Below are 18,905 nucleotides of genomic sequence, written 5' to 3'. Positions count from 1 at the left end.
TGAATTAAAGGCAAGATATTATGCAGAAAATAAAACGCCCAAATGCAAAACTTACAAGTCAGCCTGCCAAAAGAAATATTAAAGATGTTTAAAGAGGTGACTTAGAGATATGACTTGGTAAGCACAATAATTGATTGATTATAAGTGGATAACATACAAATCTTGAGTAGAAAATATTCCGCACTCATGTGATTTTATTTATATACCTGCTGCGAGGACATAGTACAATACAATTCAGGTTAGGATTTGAAGTAAGGAAAAAAAAATATATCATTTGAGACGAGTCTTGAAGGGTAGATAGGATTTGTGGATACGGAGAAGGATCTACTCCTTGGAGGAAAGGTCACAAAATGTCCTGCTAAGCAAAAGAATACAGACTAAAAAAAAATAGTACATAGTGTATGATTTCATTTATGCGATATTCTGTCTCTACTGACAGAAAGAAAGCAGATCAGTGGTGGCCTAAGGCTGCGAGTGGGTAGAGGTTGATTTTCAGGGACACCACAGAATCTTTCGGGATGATGGCAATGGTAGTTACCAAGCATATACATTTGCCCAAACTCAGAACTATACACTTAAAATGAGTGTATATAAATTATACCTCAAAAAAGCTGATAAAAAAAAAATAACGGAAAGTCCCCAGGTGGGGAAGTCCTGGCTATGCAGGGAGATCAGGATGTCATTCAGGTTAGACCATTTTCCCACTTATGGCCCCTCATGTTGCCACAAGCATTACACATCTCTACTATTTCATTTTTAAAATATGTCCATTTTCTCAACCTACATTTTATACCAGTTAACCTGTTGTAACTAGAGATAGACAACTTAATAGATGTCTAATTTCATTCCTGCATGTGAGTAGGTAGTACAGTGTAATGGTTAATAGTTTGGAATCTCAAGCCAGACTGAGTTGGTTTAAATTTTAATTGCCACCTAATTGCTTTATAACCTTGGGCAGTCACTCAGTGTCCTTGTGCCTCACTTTTCTCTCTCACCTGAGAAACAGAGATCATGAAACTTGTAAGTTTATTATGAGGATAACGTTAGTTAATATGCACAGAGTGCTTAGGATAGTGCCTATATATACTATGTTCAGTAAATATTAGTCTTGAGTATTATTCTTTCGTAGGTGAGGAAGGTAAGACCCAGAGAAGTCAGGATGATTTTCCTGAAGTAATATATCTAGCTAGTAAGAAAGCCACATCTGCTCCAGGTGATCTGTTCCCCGAAGAGGCCAAAGGAGTTGCTAAAAGAACGACTTTTGCCCTCTGGGCACCACGTGCCTTCTAGCTCCTGAGAGGCTGCCAGATCAGCCAGTGGTTTCCAAGTAAAGACAATGGTCCACTGCCTTGAACCCTGAGTGTTCGCCAATTGTCCTGACACCTCGGTCCTTACACAAAGAGAAAATATAGTGTGCAAATAATTGAGAGTGGACACAACCAACCAGGTTGGAGTCTATTAAACATCACTTTGTCCATCTTGAATATTACTGTATTTCTTCCTTCTAAAACAGTGCCTGCTTGGCTAGTAGTGGTCCCTCAATAAATACTTGTTGAATAAACAAATGAATAAAGAAAGAAAATGGGACAAAAATAACTCCTGAGAGGACAGTGGAGGACAGTAACACAGTACCTAGATACAGGCACAGATAAGGGAGGTCAGTGATTTCAGAGAAGTGGTCAGAAAACTCTCACACAACAAACCACAGTAATGCTGACTTCATAAACTGGGGCTGGAACTTAGCTCTGCATTATCAACAAAGTAAATTACATGAAGGAAAGCATGTTTTGGTAAGGATTTTAAGAGTATAAACAGGGTTATTGAGGCATAAAGATCCAGAAACCATTAAATTTTAAATTATTCTTGTATTTTTAACTGATGTAGGCCTCCTAAGAATCTTTATCAGGAACAATTTATTAGCCTAATTTGTACTAATAAATATGCCTAAAAGAAGAAAAGAAGCAACTTTAAAAAAATTATTTTGGCCTTTTTATTTGTTTGCTTGTTTTTGTTTGTTTGAGTTTAGAATTTAGATCATATTCTCAGTCTTACTCAGCCTGATTCAGCCCAATTGAACTGGTTAGAACTCCCAGTATAGGCCGGGCACCGTGGCTCACGCCTGTAATACCAGCACTTTGGGAGGCCGAGGCGGGCGGATCACGAGGTCAGGAGACCGAGACCATCCTGGCTAACACAGTGAAACCCCGTCTCTACTAAAAATACAAAAAATTAGCCGGGCGCCTGTAGTCCCAGCTACTCGGGAGGCTGAGGCAGGAGAATGGCGTGAACCCCGGGGGGCGTAGCCTGCAGTGAGCCGAGATCACGCCACTGCACTCCAGCCTGGGCGACAGCGAGACTCTGCCTCAAAAAAAAAAAAAAAAAAAAAAAAGAACTCCCACTATAATCTTGTATAGATATAGTGAGGACAGACATTACTGTCTGCATCTGATCTCAGGGAGAAAGCATTCAGTCTTTTACCACTAAGTATGATGTTAACATTCATAGATGCCCTTTATAGAGCTGAGAAATTTCCCTTCTATTCCTATATTGCCAAGAGCTTTTATCAGGAATGGAGGTTGGATGCTATCAGTGCTTTTTCTGTATCTATTCAGAAAATCATGTGGTTTTTCTTTTGTAGTATGTTATTGTAGTTGACCGTCAAACCAACCTTTCGTTCCTGGGATTAATCCTACTTGGTCATAATGTATATTCCTTTTTGTACATGTATTTGTGTGTTTGATTTACTAAAATTTAGTTGAGAAATTTTGCTTCTATGTTCATGAGGACTATTGTTCTATAGTTTTATTTTCTTGTAATATCTTTGTCTGGTTTTGGTGTCTGAGTAATGATGACCTCAGAATGAGTTTGGCAGTATTGACTTCTTTTTTGATGTTCTATGAGACTTTTGTAGAATTGGTATTAATTCTTCCTTAAATCTTTGGCAGAACCCATCAGTGAAGCCACCTTTAGTTGGTTTTCTTTGTGGGATTGTTTTGTTTTGTTTTGTTTTGTTTTGTTTTGTTTTGTTTTGTTTTGTGATGGAGTCTCGCTCTGTCGCCCAGGATGGAGTAAAGTGGCATGATCTTGGCTCACTGCAACCTCCACCTCCCAGGTTCAAGAGATTCTTCTGCCTCAGCCTCCCGAGTAGCTGGGATTACAGGCATGCACCACCACCACCAGCTAATTTTTGTATGTTTAGTAGAGATGGGGTTTCACCATGTTGACCAGGCTGGTCTCTAACTCCTGGCCTCAAGTGATCCACCCACCTCGGCTTCCCAAAGTGCTGGGATTACAGGCATGAGCCACTCACTGTGCATGGCCTGTGGGAAAATTTTGAACTGAAAATTCAATTTATTTGATGGATAGAATGCTATTTAGGTATATATGAGTCAGCTTTGACAGTTTGTCTTTTAAAGACTTTGTCCACATTGTCTAATTTGTCAAATTTACTGGCATAACTTTATTTATAATATTGTTTACAATGTTTTCAGACCATAATTATAATGTCTGCAGCATCTGTAGTAATGTCACTTGTCAAATTTGTCATATTGTAAATATGCATCTTCTCCCTTTTTTCTGATTAGTCTGGCTAGAGATCCATCAACTTTATTAATCTTCTCAAAGAATCAGCTTTTGGCTTTAGTGATTTTTCTCTGTATTTTTGTTGTCTATTTCATTTATTTCTATTCTGATCTTTGTCATCTCCTTTCTTCTGATTTATTTGAGTTTAATTTGCTCTTCTTTTTGTAGTTACTTATTTGGAAACTGAAGTCATTGATTTAAAAACCTTTCTTTTCTTATAATATAGACATTTAGTGTTATAAATTTCACTGTAAATATTGTATTAGCTGCATCCCTCAAATTTTGATATGCTGTGTTTTCATTTTAATTCAGTTTAAAATACCTTCCAACTTTCCTTTTGATTTCTTCTTTGGCCCTCAGGTTTAGAAGTGTGTTATTTGGTTTCCAAGTTTCTGGTGATTTTTCCAAACATTTTTCTGTTATTTGTTTTTAATTTAATTTCATTGGAGTCAACATATTTTATTTGATTTTAATATTTCTAAATTTATTGAAACTTGCTTTATAATCCAGAATATGGTTTATCTTTATAAATATTTTGTGTTCTTGAAAATAATGTATATTCTGTTGTTGGGATGACTGTTCTGTAAATATCAATTAGATCAAGCTGGCTGATAGTACTGTCCAAGTCTTTTAAGTCTTTTATATTTTTATTGATTTTCTGCCTACTTCTTTCAGCTAATACAAATGCCTTATTGACCTTATTTTTCTCATTTATCTTCAGACTGATAAAAACCTCATCATGGGCACCACTTGTCCACATAGTCGTGCTAGACACCTACAGGTTTAATATCTATTCTATTAATTATGCACTCAAAAGACATAGTTTGAGTATCCACTAAAATCTAGGCCCTCTACAAACCACTGGAGATACAGAAGGAAATAAGACAGTTCCTACTTTAGAGAAGTTTGGTCTAATGAATTGTGGGTACAAAATTCCTAGCCACAAAGATTTCAGGGTGCTTCCTTCTCCAGATAAGATGTTTACATTGCCATCTCTTCCCTCCTGCCTACCCTTTATCTCTCTGCCACATCCAAAGTTGGACTTGCCATGTCTCATTACTCAACTCGCTACACCAAGTATCCTAGAGGCTACCTTGTTATCAAGGTTCCTGCCAACTGCAAATGTCAGTTTCACTAATTAATTCATATTTGGATTTTTAAAGTCCTTTTCCATGCCTTCTTTTTAGCAACAGCTTTATAAGATGTAATTCACATGCCATACAATTCAATCATTTAAAATATACAATTAAGTGGCTTTTAATATATTCACAGTTATGCAACCATAACCACAATCAATTTTAGAACATTTTCACCACATCAAAAAGCAACCTCATATCCTCTGTCACTCCCTAGGCCCCCAAAGCCCCAGTCTTAGACAAACACTGATCTACTTTCTGCTTCTATACATTTGGACTTTCCTGGATATTTCATATAAATAAAATCATAAAACATATGACCTTTTGTGACTGGCTTCTTCTTCCATATTGTAACATGTATCAATACTTCATTCCTTTTTACAGCCAAATAGTATCCCATTGTGTGGATACACCACATTTTATTTATCTGTTTACCCAGTTGATGAACATTTGAGTTGTTCCCACCTTTGGTTGTTATGAGTAATCTTGCTATGAACATTTATGTACAAATGTTTGTGTGGACATATATTTTCATTTCTCCTAGGTATGTACACGCGCACACACACACACGAGTAGAATTGTTGGGTCAAATGATAACTCTGTGTTTAACTTTTTAAGGAACTGCCAGACGTTTTTTCCAATGTGGCTGCACCAGTTTACATCCCCACCAGCAGTCTATGGAGGACCTCAAGTTCTCTACATTTCAATCAGCCCTGTTTCTTATCTAATCCAATACCTTTTTTTTTTTTTTTTTTTTTTTTTTTGAGATGGAGTCTCGCTCTGTCGCCCAGGCTGTAGTGCAGTGGCGCAATCTCGGCTCACTGCAAGCTCTGCCTCCCGGGTTCACGCCATTCTCCTGCCTCAGCCTCTCCGAGTAGCTGGGACTACAGGCGCCTGCCACCACGCCCGGCTAACTTTTTGTATTTTTAGTAGAGACGGGGTTTCACTGTGGTCTTGATCTCCTGACCTTGTGATCCTCCCGCCTCGGCCTCCCAAAGTGCTGGGATTACAAGCGTGAGCCACCGCACCCAGCCACCAATACCTTTTTAATGTGAAATCTAGCCTCTTTTTTGCCTTGGCTCCTCTTTACTTATCTTCTGTGTTTCCCCTTGTTCTCTAGTACATACATGATTCTTGAGAAATTGATCTCTTTACTGGCCCCATAACATATCATGTTGATTCCTAATGTGATATCTTTGCCCATGCTGTTCCACTGTTTTGAACACCTTCCCTCCCTCTGTCCTTTGCCAGCCAAAATATGCCTGAAACGTGCATTGATCATTTCAGCCCTTTTTAATTTGTATCTCCTCTAAGTTTCTCTGTACTTAGAGATGATACTCCATCAGTTAGCAGTCAACTATATTTTATCTTGCACTGTTTACTGCTTCACTGAGTATTTATGTCATGTATTTTATCCCCTAATCCATATGAAAACTCCATGAGGATGGGATGACCATATCTTGTAGTTCTGCAGCCCAGTTCAGAACACACAGTGGATATTCTGTAAATATTTCCTGGTTGATTGATTCCAATATTATAAAATTCCAGTCTTGTATTTATCATGAGTTTTTTAATGAATACTTAGAAACTTTAAGATAATGATTTTTGATTGTTTCTCCTTTGAAGTTAGGATTATAGTGGAAATCTCCAGCCCATGTCGACACTAATGCAGAAGACTTGTACCCAGGGATGAGCTTTAAGTCACTTGTCTGTCCACTCTGGCCAGTGTGAAAGATGACCAGCTAATTATGAAAGGATCTTGTTCAGTTCCCCTCCCCACTTCTACCCTGATGCTGGGAGAGTTCCACTGCAGAGAACTAGTGGACAAAGGAGAGAAGCAGCTTGTTGCCTGGCATGTTAAGAACCAAGGAACTCATCATCTAGAAAATGAAGATACTAATAGTTCTAATCCGTAGAGTTGTTGTGAGGATTAAATGATATAGTGTGCATTAAGTATTAGAACAGTGACTGGCACATAGGAAGTACAAATAAGAGGTAGTTTCCTACCTCTTCACTTTTCTCATCTCCTTTTCCACACACACAGACCTGGCATGGCATGTGGACAGGATAGTGGAAACTCTATGATTAGGATGAAACATTTACACTGACAAGTCGTGGTGGGTACATGGGATCAAAGTATGGAGGGTTTTGGAAGCTACCTGGAGAGGTTTGAAGCACGTTTCATCTGAGTCATGGTAGGTCCCCAGCAGGAAGTGGGAGGGGCATGATTACGGCATGGAGAAGGATGAGCTGGCCGTGTCAGAAAGGCCCCCAAACTGCTAAAAGCAAGGTTTCGAGCAATGCGGGAGTCAGGGCAGTATTAAAGAGCAGAAGAACTGCATATTCCTTTGAGGGCAAGAAGGATGTGTCAGGAAAGGGTTGTGTTGGGGTAGAGACAAAAGGATGTACACCACTCTGGGTAGGAAGAAGTCAGGTCACCCCAACAGCGAGGAGGCATAGGAAGTGGAGGTGGAGGTAAAAGAAAGGCACACATCTAGAACACCTCCTCTCCACTGACTGCCTTAAGGCTTCGGTAAAAATGAAGGCAAACATAAGGTTGTCAACCATCAGAGAAGGTGGGAAGGCTCAGGAGAAGATGAGGGACACAAATCCTTAGTAGGAGCCATTCTCCATCTTTTTTGAGGATGGCTCAGCAGCTCTGGTTGCAGAACCAGGTAGCAGAGAGTGAGGGGTCCCTCTCCTTCATAGACCTGAGTCGAAAGTCGGGGCAGCCAGGGCCTGCCAGTGGAGCAGCGTTCACAGACTGCAGGTTAGGGGAGGCGCCCAGGGTGGTATGCCTGTGAGCACACATAATCTATCATGGACTCTGCCCCGAAGCATATCTTGGAGCTACTTATGGATAAATCCAAGTGACTCCTTTCCTGTATTTAATATTCCTTACTATAAATAAATGTTTGTCTAAAAATAAAGTTAATACAGATATCAATTGTTAAGAAGCAGTGCCATCTCTGGAGTGGAGTGGGACAGGAGAGGTACTGGCTCAGTCCACGTGTCTGTCACACATATCAGAATAATTTGGCCTCAGAAAGGCCTATTAAGGCCATTCATTAGATGGACTCAGCCCAAATGTTGTCCCAGTGTGAGATTAGACGTTGGATTTTAAGTACCTTAAAAACAATGATAAATGGCTGGGCGCAGTGGCTCATGCCTGTAACTCCAGCACTTTGGGAGGCTGAGGCAGGATGGTGGCTTCAGCCCAGGAGTTCGAGACCAGCATAGGCAACATAGTGAGACCTTGTCTCTACAAAGCCAAAAAAAAATTAGCTCGGAATGGGAGACTACTGGAGATTCAGGAGGTGCAGTGGAAGGTGTACCCTACACTCACAGGCTGGACCCTGCCTTACTCTCACGTGGTGTCACAGTGACACAAGGCTGGCCTCACATGAAAGATAAGTGGCTGAGTGCCCACTGCCTCCTCTTGACTGATGTCAGGAGCATGTGAGGAAGCAGAGCCAGGAGCCCAGCGATGCTGCAGTAGAGTATAGCAATTAAGAGCGCAGGATTGTGACCCTGGATGAGATACTTAAAGTTTTCAGTGCCTCAGTTTCCCTAGCAATAAAATCAGCTTAATACTATTTATTGTGAGGATTTGATTAGATAATGGATATAAAGTACTTAGGGTCGTGCCTCAATGGTAGTAAAATGACTGATATCTAAAATGTTTACATGACAACATGTGATATATGTTAGTAATTATTATGATGACTTTTTGTGCAAAGGCTTTGTGACATATAAAACCTTATAAAAATTCAAGGATTTGCTATGACTCTGACAACAATAATGGCCAGGGCTTTACCCGCAGCCTCATCTCTTTCTTCCTTCCACCCCACTCTGTGAATCTTGGCAGCAAAGCACTTCCACAGCAGCAGGACCATAGGGAAAGAAAGTGCGGAGAATAAGAGCATTCAGCCATTTCTCCTGTCCTTCCCCAATGCCCAGCTCAGAAGATGCCAGGGATGGGCTCTGGCTTATAAATCCTGCCCCTCCTGGGGCACCACCAGGTGATGGCACACCTGCAGAACCTTTCACCTGGCCAGTTTCCAGGTGAGATGTCTCCCTTTCCTTTCCCCATCTTCGAGAAAGTGTTTCCTACCCTAATTATAATTTGAATAATAATTAAAGCCCATGGCTTAACAGGGCTGCTGCTAACACAGGCAAGTACTTTGGTGTGAATTAGAAAAAGCTGTCTCTTCCTCAAGTCACGTTCCTCTCACTTTGTTGGAACAAGATAGTTTACCGTTGTTGTGCAGGGCACAGCCTACCTAATTGGTTCTATGTGGCAGCCCTGTGGCTTGTACTCATTCTCTGCTCCTCTTTAGGTCCTGAAGCACCTACGGCATCTAAACTTTACAAACAATATGGGGGAGCAGGTGACCTTTGATGAGTGTGGTGACCTGGTGGGGAACTATTCCATCATCAACTGGCACCTCTCCCCGGAGGATGGCTCCATCGTGTTTAAGGAAGTCGGATATTACAACGTCTATGCCAAGAAGGGAGAAAGACTCTTCATCAACGAGGAGAAAATCCTGTGGAGTGGGTTCTCCAGGGAGGTAGGTGCTGTCCATCAGAAAACCAGATGTCTCCACCAGGGGCAGGAAACTGTGCTGGGCTTTGGGAGGGCCTTTGGTTTCCCCACTGGACTTCCAAAATAAAGAGTCCACTTCCCTGAACTCTCTGGCCTCTGCAATCTTGGGGTTCCCTGTGAATTCCATAGTGTTTAGTGTAAAGAGAAGAATCTCCAGAACCTGAGCCCCATGCCTTCCTACTGTATTGAAACAGTTTCATTTTTCACAAATATAACTCCCTAGCTAGTCACAAAGTTTCCTTGGCTAAAACTTTCCCTAACCAGAGCAAAATATTTAAGCAAATGTAAACATCGGTCAAGTCAGTGGCTCTCAGCTGGGCCAAGGGCAGAGGAGACAAGTTTTAGAGTGGAGGGGACTGCTTTTGGGTTGTCACAATGACCAGGAAGTATTAATGGCCTTCAGCACTTGGGATCCAGGGATACTAAGTGTCCAGCGTGTGTGGGACAACTTACATGACAAAGAATTGCCCCCACCTCCATGGCCAGTAACAGCCATTGAAAGACACTGGAGTCCAAAATGGAGCTGGATGTTTTCACCTGAGTCATTTGGTGTTGTCACCACCCTCACAGCCTGGACAGTTCACACAGAGGTAGTGTGACAGCCCGGGGCTGCTGAACTGTAAATAAGGACAATTTATTCTCCTCCTCCAGGAGACCTGTAACAAAGAGGAGGATGCTTGTGTTCCTGAGTATCACTGCATCTGGAAGCCTGTTAATAACCAGAAGCCCACCCCTCAGTCAATTTGCACTTAAGGAAGAGAAACGTGATACACTGGAATGATGACCATTCTATGATGTTTGTGTCCTAGAATATAGCAGGCTGCTGAGAACCCAGGTCCTCTGTAAGAACACAGATCCTAGACAGGGCATCCTTTTAACTCTCCCAGGAAGCCTGGATAAGACCCACCACATTTCTATTTGCATTTGCCTTTTTATTATCACCTTTGAGCATCTCGGACTGCTTTTTTTTTTTTTTTTTTTTTTTTTTTTTTTTTTGAGATGGGGTCTGGCTCTGTTGCCTAGGCTGGAGTGCACTGGCACGATCTCGGCTCACTGCAGCCTCTGCCTCCCAGGTTCAAGCAATTCTCCCACCTCACCCTCCCTAGCTGGGATTACAGGCGCACCAACACACCCAGCTAATTGTTGTATTTTTAGTAGAGACGGGGTTTCACCATGTTGGCCAGGCTGGTCACGAACTCCGGACCTCAGGTGATCCACCCTCCTCAGCCTCCCAAAGTGCTCGGATGACAGACGTGAGCCACTGCGCCCAGCCATCTTGGACCACTTTTTATAACATAACCAAAGACTCACTTCATCTTCTTATCAAATGCTTCTTAGGTTGACAGGTTCCTGATGAGATGCTACAATTTCACTGTTACCCAGTATGTAGATGGATTACCACTGGGAAGGTCTCCTATAGACAGTGAATCTCATCCACAGTGTGCCGTTTTTAATAGCTTACACCTCAGAGGGTGGGTTCTCAATTATAAATATGTCATGACTTTTCCAGATGGAGATTTGGGGGTTCCAGATGTTATATTCCTCTGTCCACTAGTTATACCTTTGTCTAATTTATCACGCATTTTCACTGACTGGAGTCTAAATTGATCAGCTATACTGCCACCTGTTTACCCCTGTTGGATCATCCAGTTTATCTTTCACCCCCATTAATGCATAGAATTGAATTCTCTAATGGCACATGACTCTCCACTGCCGCAGGAAACTATCTCCTGTACAGTTCTCCATAGCCCTAATGTCCTCTCCCAGGCTATGTACATCATGGGCTTAAAAATTGATAGATGAATAACACAGGGAATTCTCATAAATTCAGTCACTTATGTTCTTGGAATCGTTGACACAGTTATAAGTTAAATCTAATTTTTTTCATAGAAACATTGCCTCAAACCTAGCACACAATGGACAGTCAACAAATCTTAGGATCTACTCTATTATTTTCTGTACTTTTTGTGGAAATGACCACAAAAATACCATGTACATTTAACTATAAATTATATATTAGTAACTTCCCTGCATATTTCACAAAGTTGTTATTGAGATCAAATGAGATCAAGGATGAAAAGCATGTAATAAACTGAATCATACTACTAATATATAAATGCAAAGTATTATTAATATGGCATTATACTTAACTGATGTTCTCAATTTTCTTACAAATGTAGCACTAAATTTAGAGCTAGATAGATCTTTAAAGATCCTTGTATCCAAGCTTCCAATTTGAAGTTGATGACACTGAGGTCTTAGGATGCAAAGGTGACTTCTCAGGCCAAACAGATGGTCAGTATAAAAGCTGAGACTAGACCCCAAGGGCCCTAACTTAGACCTCAGTGCTCCATTCCCTACAGTATGCTGCCAATAATTCTTTCCTTGTTTTGCTGCAACAAATAAGAAATAAAAGAGACACCTTAATTAGGGTCTTGGAATTCAGATGAGCTTCCTTGGCCAGAATTGGACAGGCATCTTTAATAAGACTGTTGAGGAGGCTTGGAGATACTTGACTGCTTTTTGGAAAAATGGATCTCTCAGGTGGCTACCTCAGCCCACTCCTGTGGCGATAGGATTTCTCTTTAGCTCATGGTTGCTGAAGGATGCAGTAAGCGGACCCAGATGGAGACATTCTTCTAAGCCTTGACTGGTATAAAGCAGAGTTTGGTGTAGTGAAAAGTGCAGACTTTGAAGACTGACCTGAGCGTGAATCTCAGCTCTCCAGTCAAGCCATTGTGTGACCTTCAGCCTGTTCCTTAACCATTAAGAAGAAGAGAAAAAGAGGCATGGCAGACATTGCTGTAGGCCCTCATTATTTATACTCCTCTTTTTCTTTAAAAATAGAACTCTATTTTAGCTAGACACATGACTACCCAGATTCAAGATGACATGTTTCAGCCTTCATTTCTACTAAGTGTGACCCCATGACTAAATCCTGGAGAATGGGATGTAAGTGGCAGTGTTGTGGGATGGCTTCTGGGAACCTTCTTTAAGAAAGTGCTTGCAAGTATCCTTTGCTCTCTTCTTCATCCCTTCCTCTATCTTGCCTCCTGGAAACCAAATGCCACTATCAAGGACTATGAGGCAAAGACAAACATGTCAGAACCACCAGGTAGAAAGAGTCTAGGTGTCCAACGTTATGGAGTGCTATATCACTCTAGACCACATCCCTAGACATTCATACGAGAGAGAAATACAGTTCAGTCTTGTTGGAGTTATTATTTTGAGATTTTTGGCACTCACAGCCTAGCAGAAACCAAGAAGGAAAGCTACTAAATTTATTTTGTGATGATAATATAATCTTGATACCAAAAACAGATAGAACAATACAAGCAAAGACAATTATAGGACAATATTGTTTATATACGTAGATGCTCAAATCCTAAGTAAAATATCACCAAACAGACCAGCAATGTATAAAATAAACATCATCTGCTAGTAGAGTTAGCGGTGAATGTACAGGAATGTAATGATAGCCAAACTTTACAAAGTCCATAAATGTAGTTTATTACATTAGCAGAATAAAAGATAAAAGTTCTGCAATGTCAGTAGACACCGAAAAAGTATCTATTAACATTCAACACCCTCTCAGGTTAAAAACAAAAATTTCATTAATCTAGGAATAGAAGGGAACCTCACTTTACCTTGATAAAGGATAAAGCAACCATCATTCTTTTTTCATTGTATTTCTTTTCAGTTCTGGGGTACATGTGCAGGATGTGCAGGTTTATTACACAGGTAAATGTGTGCCATGGTGGTTTGCTGCACCTGTCAACCCATCACCTGGGTATTAAGCCCAGCATGCACTAGCTCTTTTCCCTAATGCTGTCCACCCCCCTACCCTTTCCCAACAGGCCCTAGTGTTGTTCTCCACCCTGTGTCCATGTGTTCCCATTGTTCAGCTCCCACTTATAAGTGGGAACATGGGGTGTTTGGTTTTCTGTTCCTGCAAAATGTAATTCATCACATAAACAGAACTAAAAACAAAAACCACATAACTATCTCAATAGACACAGAAAAGGCCTTCGATAAAATTCAACATCCCTTCATGTTAAAAACTCTAAATAAACTAGGTATTGAAGGAACATACCTCGAAATAATAAAAGCCATTTATGACAAACCCACAGCCAATATCATACTGAATAAGCAAAAGCTGGAAGCATTCCCCTTGAAAACTGGCACAAGGTTGCCGTCTCTCACCACTCTTATTCAATATAATATTGGAAGTTCTGGCCAGGGCAATCAGGCAAGAGAAAGAAATAAAGGGTGTTCAGATAGGAAGAGAGGAAGCAACCATCATTCTTTAATGGGGAAAATTTAGAAGCATTCCTAGTGTGGGTTTGGAAAACAGGGCCTTTAGCTTTCATTCAGTGATCAAATGGGTTGGCAACTCAAGGACTGAGAGCACATCTCTGAGGATACCTTGTCACCATAGTTGAAGATGATGATGTGAGTTGTCCTTTTCCCTCCCCTCCCCTTCCCTTCCCTGGGTCATGAGAGTCTTGGTAATCATCAGGTCCATTACTGCCTTTCCATTCCTCGTTCATTAGAAGATAATGTCAATCATCTTCTCTTCAAGTTTTTTTTAAACTCCTTTGTCAAGCCAGTCATTTCTGCTAGAAACGACGACAGTTATTTTACTGCTTTCTGTGTTTGTAAGACATCTTACAAAGTAGTAGGTAGAGGGGAGACACATTAAATAGACAATATGGACATAGTAAGAGCCCTACTATGTATTAAGCATTACTCCAGGCTTTGTACCTGGGGTTACAAAGATGAGTGAGAAGTGTTCTCTACCTTTAAGATACATATGCTGCTGCAAAACAGACTTCATTCTTATGATACATTTATTGTCTTTGAAACATATAGATTGTTAGATAGTAAGTGACTAATAAATTTCTAGAATAAATACTCAATTAGCTGGTGTAGTTAAAGAAGGAGATAGAAGCAGGACTTCTTGAAATGGTGAAGCAATGATAAAATTGGACAAAACTGGACAAAAACCACTGAAGAAACTGGAAGTTAACCAAAAGCACACAACAAAAGGTGAAGGGTTTTGTTTTGTTTCATTTTGTTTTTAACAAAAACTAATGAAATTCTGTTAAGAACACTAGTAGTCTATGGCATTTTAGCCTGGGCCTACTTTTCAGTTGTTTCTAATAATTCGGTTGTTCTTTTGGGTTTTCTTTATGGCAACCATATCATCTGCAAATAATTACAGTTTTATTTGGTCCTTTTCAAAATGTATGCATTTATTTTTCTTGTCTGATTCCACTAGCTAGGACCTCCAGTGCAAAGTTAAAAAGTAGTGGTGATAGTGGACATCCTTTTTTTAAATGGAAATACTTTTAATGTTTTCTCTATATGAATGATGTTTACTCTAAGAGTTTTTTTGTTACCCTTTTTCAAGTTAAAGATATTTCTTCCCACTCCTTTTTTACTAAGCTTTTATGAATAGTTTGTGCTGGATTTCATCAAATGCTTTTTATTTGTCTGTTGGTGATCATATTATTTTTTCTCCATTAATTTGTTAATGCAGTGAATAATACTTACAGATTTATCTAATATTAGACTTTTTTGCACTCCTGAGCATAAACCCACCATGGTCATGATGCATTTTCTTTCTTATGTCCTTTAAGTCTGTTGTCTAGTGTTTTAGTATTTCTCATCTGTTTTCAAGTAGTAGAAAGTAGTGGCACTTTTCCCAGATCATCATAGAATCCTATGGTTGTGTATGTGTGTATGTGTGCATGCACGTGTGTGTGTGTGTGCATGTATACACACACACTTGCCCATAGGCATCTGTCCCTTTCACAGATATCAGAACCAAGGACCTCTGGACCTCCCTTTGCCTGGAATGGGCCCAGCGTCTCTCACACTGATTCTTGTGCCCAAACTCCTCCCTCTTACATGTTTTGAAGAGACAGTAGGGCTGGCCCCTGACCCTACAACTACAGCCACTCACCTTTGTGCTGTCTGTCCTCCAGGTGCCCTTCTCCAACTGCAGCCGAGACTGCCTGGCAGGGACCAGGAAAGGGATCATTGAGGGGGAGCCCACCTGCTGCTTTGAGTGTGTGGAGTGTCCTGATGGGGAGTATAGCGATGAGACAGGTAAGAGAACCCCTCTTGTGCACTGTGCAGGGCTTGGTCCACTTCGGAGGCCTGGGGTCAGTGAAGCCCAAGGAAGGGCTGGGCTGAGATGGTGCTTTGCACAGTTTCTCATTTAACAAAGATATGTCTGAGCATCACAAAATGTTGGGCATGGAGGTGGAATAGAAAAAGATGTTAGATGTTCTTTTAATACCGTAAAAGCTAACAACATCTATTACACATCTTTCTCTTACTGCATATTGTTGGCCAACATATTTCCTTTTTGTTAGAGTTTAGTGGCCCTGAATGGACAAAGTTCTGTCTGCTCCAGACTCCAGAGTTAATAGGCCATCATAGAATTGCCTGCTGGGTGACTGGCACTGAATTTGCTGTCTTACTTGTGTTTTTCCTATTTCTCAGGTTATTTTTAGGTGGGAATAATTAAACCCATCCTATAGAGTTTTGAGAATTAGATGATTAATATTGGTAATGCACATGGTAAGTTCTAGATAAATATTTGTTAAATAAAACTTTGGCATATTAGAAGTACTCCATAAATATTAACTATAGTTGATATTATTATCTCATGTTATCCTCACCCCAGTAATGGGGTTATTGCTGCTCCCATTTTATAAATTAGGAAACTGAGGCTGTGAGAGGTTAAGAAGCTTGACCAAAGTCACATCACTAGTAAGTAGTACGGCCAGGATTCCATCCAGATCTCTAACTCCAAAACCCATGCTCCTTTCACTGCCCAAAACTGCATACTTCCTGGGAGTTAGCAGAGACTTAGCAAACAGTTGTCAGTTGAATGAGTCTGCAGCCTCCCTCATCGAAAAGCTGTGTATGTGGAGTGAGGAAAGCACAGGTCATGTGCATGGGATACTCTGCCTTGATCTAAAAGGAAGTCTGCTCTGGCATGTCTACAAAGCCCATCCATATATCCAAAATAAATCACTCTCCATGTGAGATGTCAGATATGTTCATTTGCTTCACTAGAGTAGCCAGTTTACTGCCCATATGTATCCCACAACATTATGTTGTAAACCTCAAATATTACCCAATAATACTTAAATAAATAAATCAGGCTAAGCTTGAATCATTCTGTGAAGAGTCGATGGACCATGCTAGACCTCTGGTGTGCAGAACAGCCACCTGTCCAGCAAGGTTGATCATTCCCTGCTATAAACCATCAGCAGATAGTGTTAAATGAAGCAAGGGCCTCACCCATGTCATGTGCAAAGGGAAAACAAACTAACAATAGAACCATCAGAGTTACATGAAATTAACCATGTTATTAAACATGTCGGGGTTCAGCATATTTTTGATCATGTAAAAATCAGAATGATTTCATCAAAATGAAGAAAATATGTAGTGACCACATCCAAAAAACTGTGTATTCCCACCACCACATGTACACTCACATGTTTTAGTCTGTGCCACACAATAACTCACTCTTCACCGGGACATTTTACAGATGCCAGTGCCTGTGACAAGTGCCCTGATGACTTCTGGTCCAATGAGAACCACACCTCCTGCATTGCCAAGGAGATCGAGTTTCTGTCGTGGACGGAGCCCTTTGGGATCGCACTCACCCTCTTTGCCGTGCTGGGCATTTTCCTGACAGCCTTTGTGCTGGGTGTGTTTATCAAGTTCCGCAACACACCCATTGTCAAGGCCACCAACCGAGAGCTCTCCTACCTCCTCCTCTTCTCCCTGCTCTGCTGCTTCTCCAGCTCCCTGTTCTTCATCGGGGAGCCCCAGGACTGGACGTGCCGCCTGCGCCAGCCGGCCTTTGGCATCAGCTTCGTACTCTGCATCTCGTGCATCCTGGTGAAAACCAACCGTGTCCTCCTGGTGTTTGAGGCCAAGATCCCCACCAGCTTCCACCGCAAGTGGTGGGGGCTCAACCTGCAGTTCCTGCTGGTTTTCCTCTGCACCTTCATGCAGATTGTCATCTGTGTGATCTGGCTCTACACTGCACCCCCCTCAAGCTACCGCAACCACGAGCTGGAGGATGAGATCATCTTCATCACGTGCCACGAGGGCTCACTCATGGCCCTGGGCTTCCTGATCGGCTACACCTGCCTGCTGGCTGCCATCTGCTTCTTCTTTGCCTTCAAATCCCGGAAGCTGCCGGAGAACTTCAATGAAGCCAAGTTCATCACCTTCAGCATGCTCATCTTCTTCATTGTCTGGATCTCCTTCATTCCAGCCTATGCCAGCACCTATGGCAAGTTTGTCTCTGCCGTGGAGGTGATTGCCATCCTGGCAGCCAGCTTTGGCTTGCTGGCGTGCATCTTCTTCAACAAGATCTACATCATTCTCTTCAAGCCATCCCGCAACACCATCGAGGAGGTGCGTTGCAGCACCGCAGCTCACGCTTTCAAGGTGGCTGCCCGGGCCACGCTGCGCCGCAGCAACGTCTCCCGCAAGCGATCCGGCAGCCTTGGAGGCTCCACTGGATCCACCCCCCCCTCCTCCTCCATCAGCAGCAAAAGCAACAGCGAAGACCCATTCCCACAGCCCGAGAGGCAGAAGCAGCAGCAGCCGCTGGCCCTAACCCAACAAGAGCAGCAGCAGCTGCCCCTGACCCTCCCACAGCAGCAACAATCGCAGCAGCAGCCCAGATGCAAACAGAAGGTCATCTTCGGCAGCGGCACGGTCACCTTCTCACTGAGCTTCGATGAGCCTCAGAAGAACGCCATGGCCCACAGGAATTCTACGCACCAGAACTCCCTGGAGGCCCAGAAAAGCAGCGATACGCTGACCCGACACCAGCCATTACTCCCACTGCAGTGCGGGGAAACGGACTCAGATCTGACCGTCCAGGAAACAGGTCTGCAAGGACCTGTGGGTGGAGACCACCGGCCAGAGGTGGAGGACCCTGAAGAGTTGTCCCCAGCACTTGTAGTGTCCAGTTCACAGAGCTTTGTCATCAGTGGTGGAGGCAGCACTGTTACAGAAAACGTATTGAATTCATAAAATGGAAGGAGAAGGCTGGTCTAGGGAGAATGCAGAGAGGTTTCCTGGGGTCCCAGGGACGAGGAATCCCCCCAGACTCCTTTCCTCTGAGGAAGAAGGGATAATACACACATCAAATGCCCCGAATTTAGTCACACCATTTTAAATGACAGTGAATTGACCAATGTTCCCTTTAAAATTAAAAAAAAGAAGAGCCTTGTGTTTCTGTGGTTGCATTCGTCAAAGCATTGAGATCTCCACGGTCAGATTTGCTGTTCACCCACATCTAATGTCTCTTCTTCTGTTCTGTCCCACCCATCAGCTCAGAGATGAAACTGTGGCTTTAAACTACCCTCCAGAGTGTGCAGATTGATGGGACATCAAATTTGCCACCACCAGAGCTGAGAGTCTGAAAGACAGAATGTCACCAGTCCCGCCCAATGCCTTGGCAACCAACTGAACTTTAAATGTTCACAACATAAGGAGAATGTATCTCCTCCTATTTATGAAAACCATATGATATT

The 18,905-nt window shown here is 41.9% G+C and overlaps 1 protein-coding gene across 2 annotated transcripts in view; it reads left to right on the top strand.

The window, feature by feature from the left end:
* CASR (calcium sensing receptor) overlaps window positions 1-18,503 on the top strand; it is a 31,470-nt gene extending 12,967 nt beyond the window's left edge. Inside the window, exons 4-6 of one of the 2 annotated variants that reach the window (XM_032150033.2) lie at window positions 9,059-9,289; window positions 15,315-15,438; window positions 16,895-18,503. In XM_032150033.2, coding sequence (XP_032005924.1) covers window positions 9,059-9,289; window positions 15,315-15,438; window positions 16,895-18,402 — 1,863 coding nt within the window. In that variant the 3' untranslated portion in view covers window positions 18,403-18,503. Of the gene's footprint in view, window positions 1-9,058; window positions 9,290-15,284; window positions 15,439-16,894 lie in introns of both variants that reach the window. The other variant, XM_032150032.2, reaches the window with a different exon arrangement.
* Window positions 18,504-18,905: the final 402 nt, after the last annotated feature.

This window comes from Hylobates moloch, unplaced genomic scaffold (assembly GCF_009828535.3).
Source record: "Hylobates moloch isolate HMO894 unplaced genomic scaffold, HMol_V3 SCAFFOLD_4, whole genome shotgun sequence".
Classification (NCBI taxonomy): domain Eukaryota; kingdom Metazoa; phylum Chordata; class Mammalia; order Primates; family Hylobatidae; genus Hylobates; species Hylobates moloch.
The sequence above is the reverse complement of the archived record's forward strand: the minus strand, read 5'-3'. Positions and strand labels throughout refer to the sequence as shown.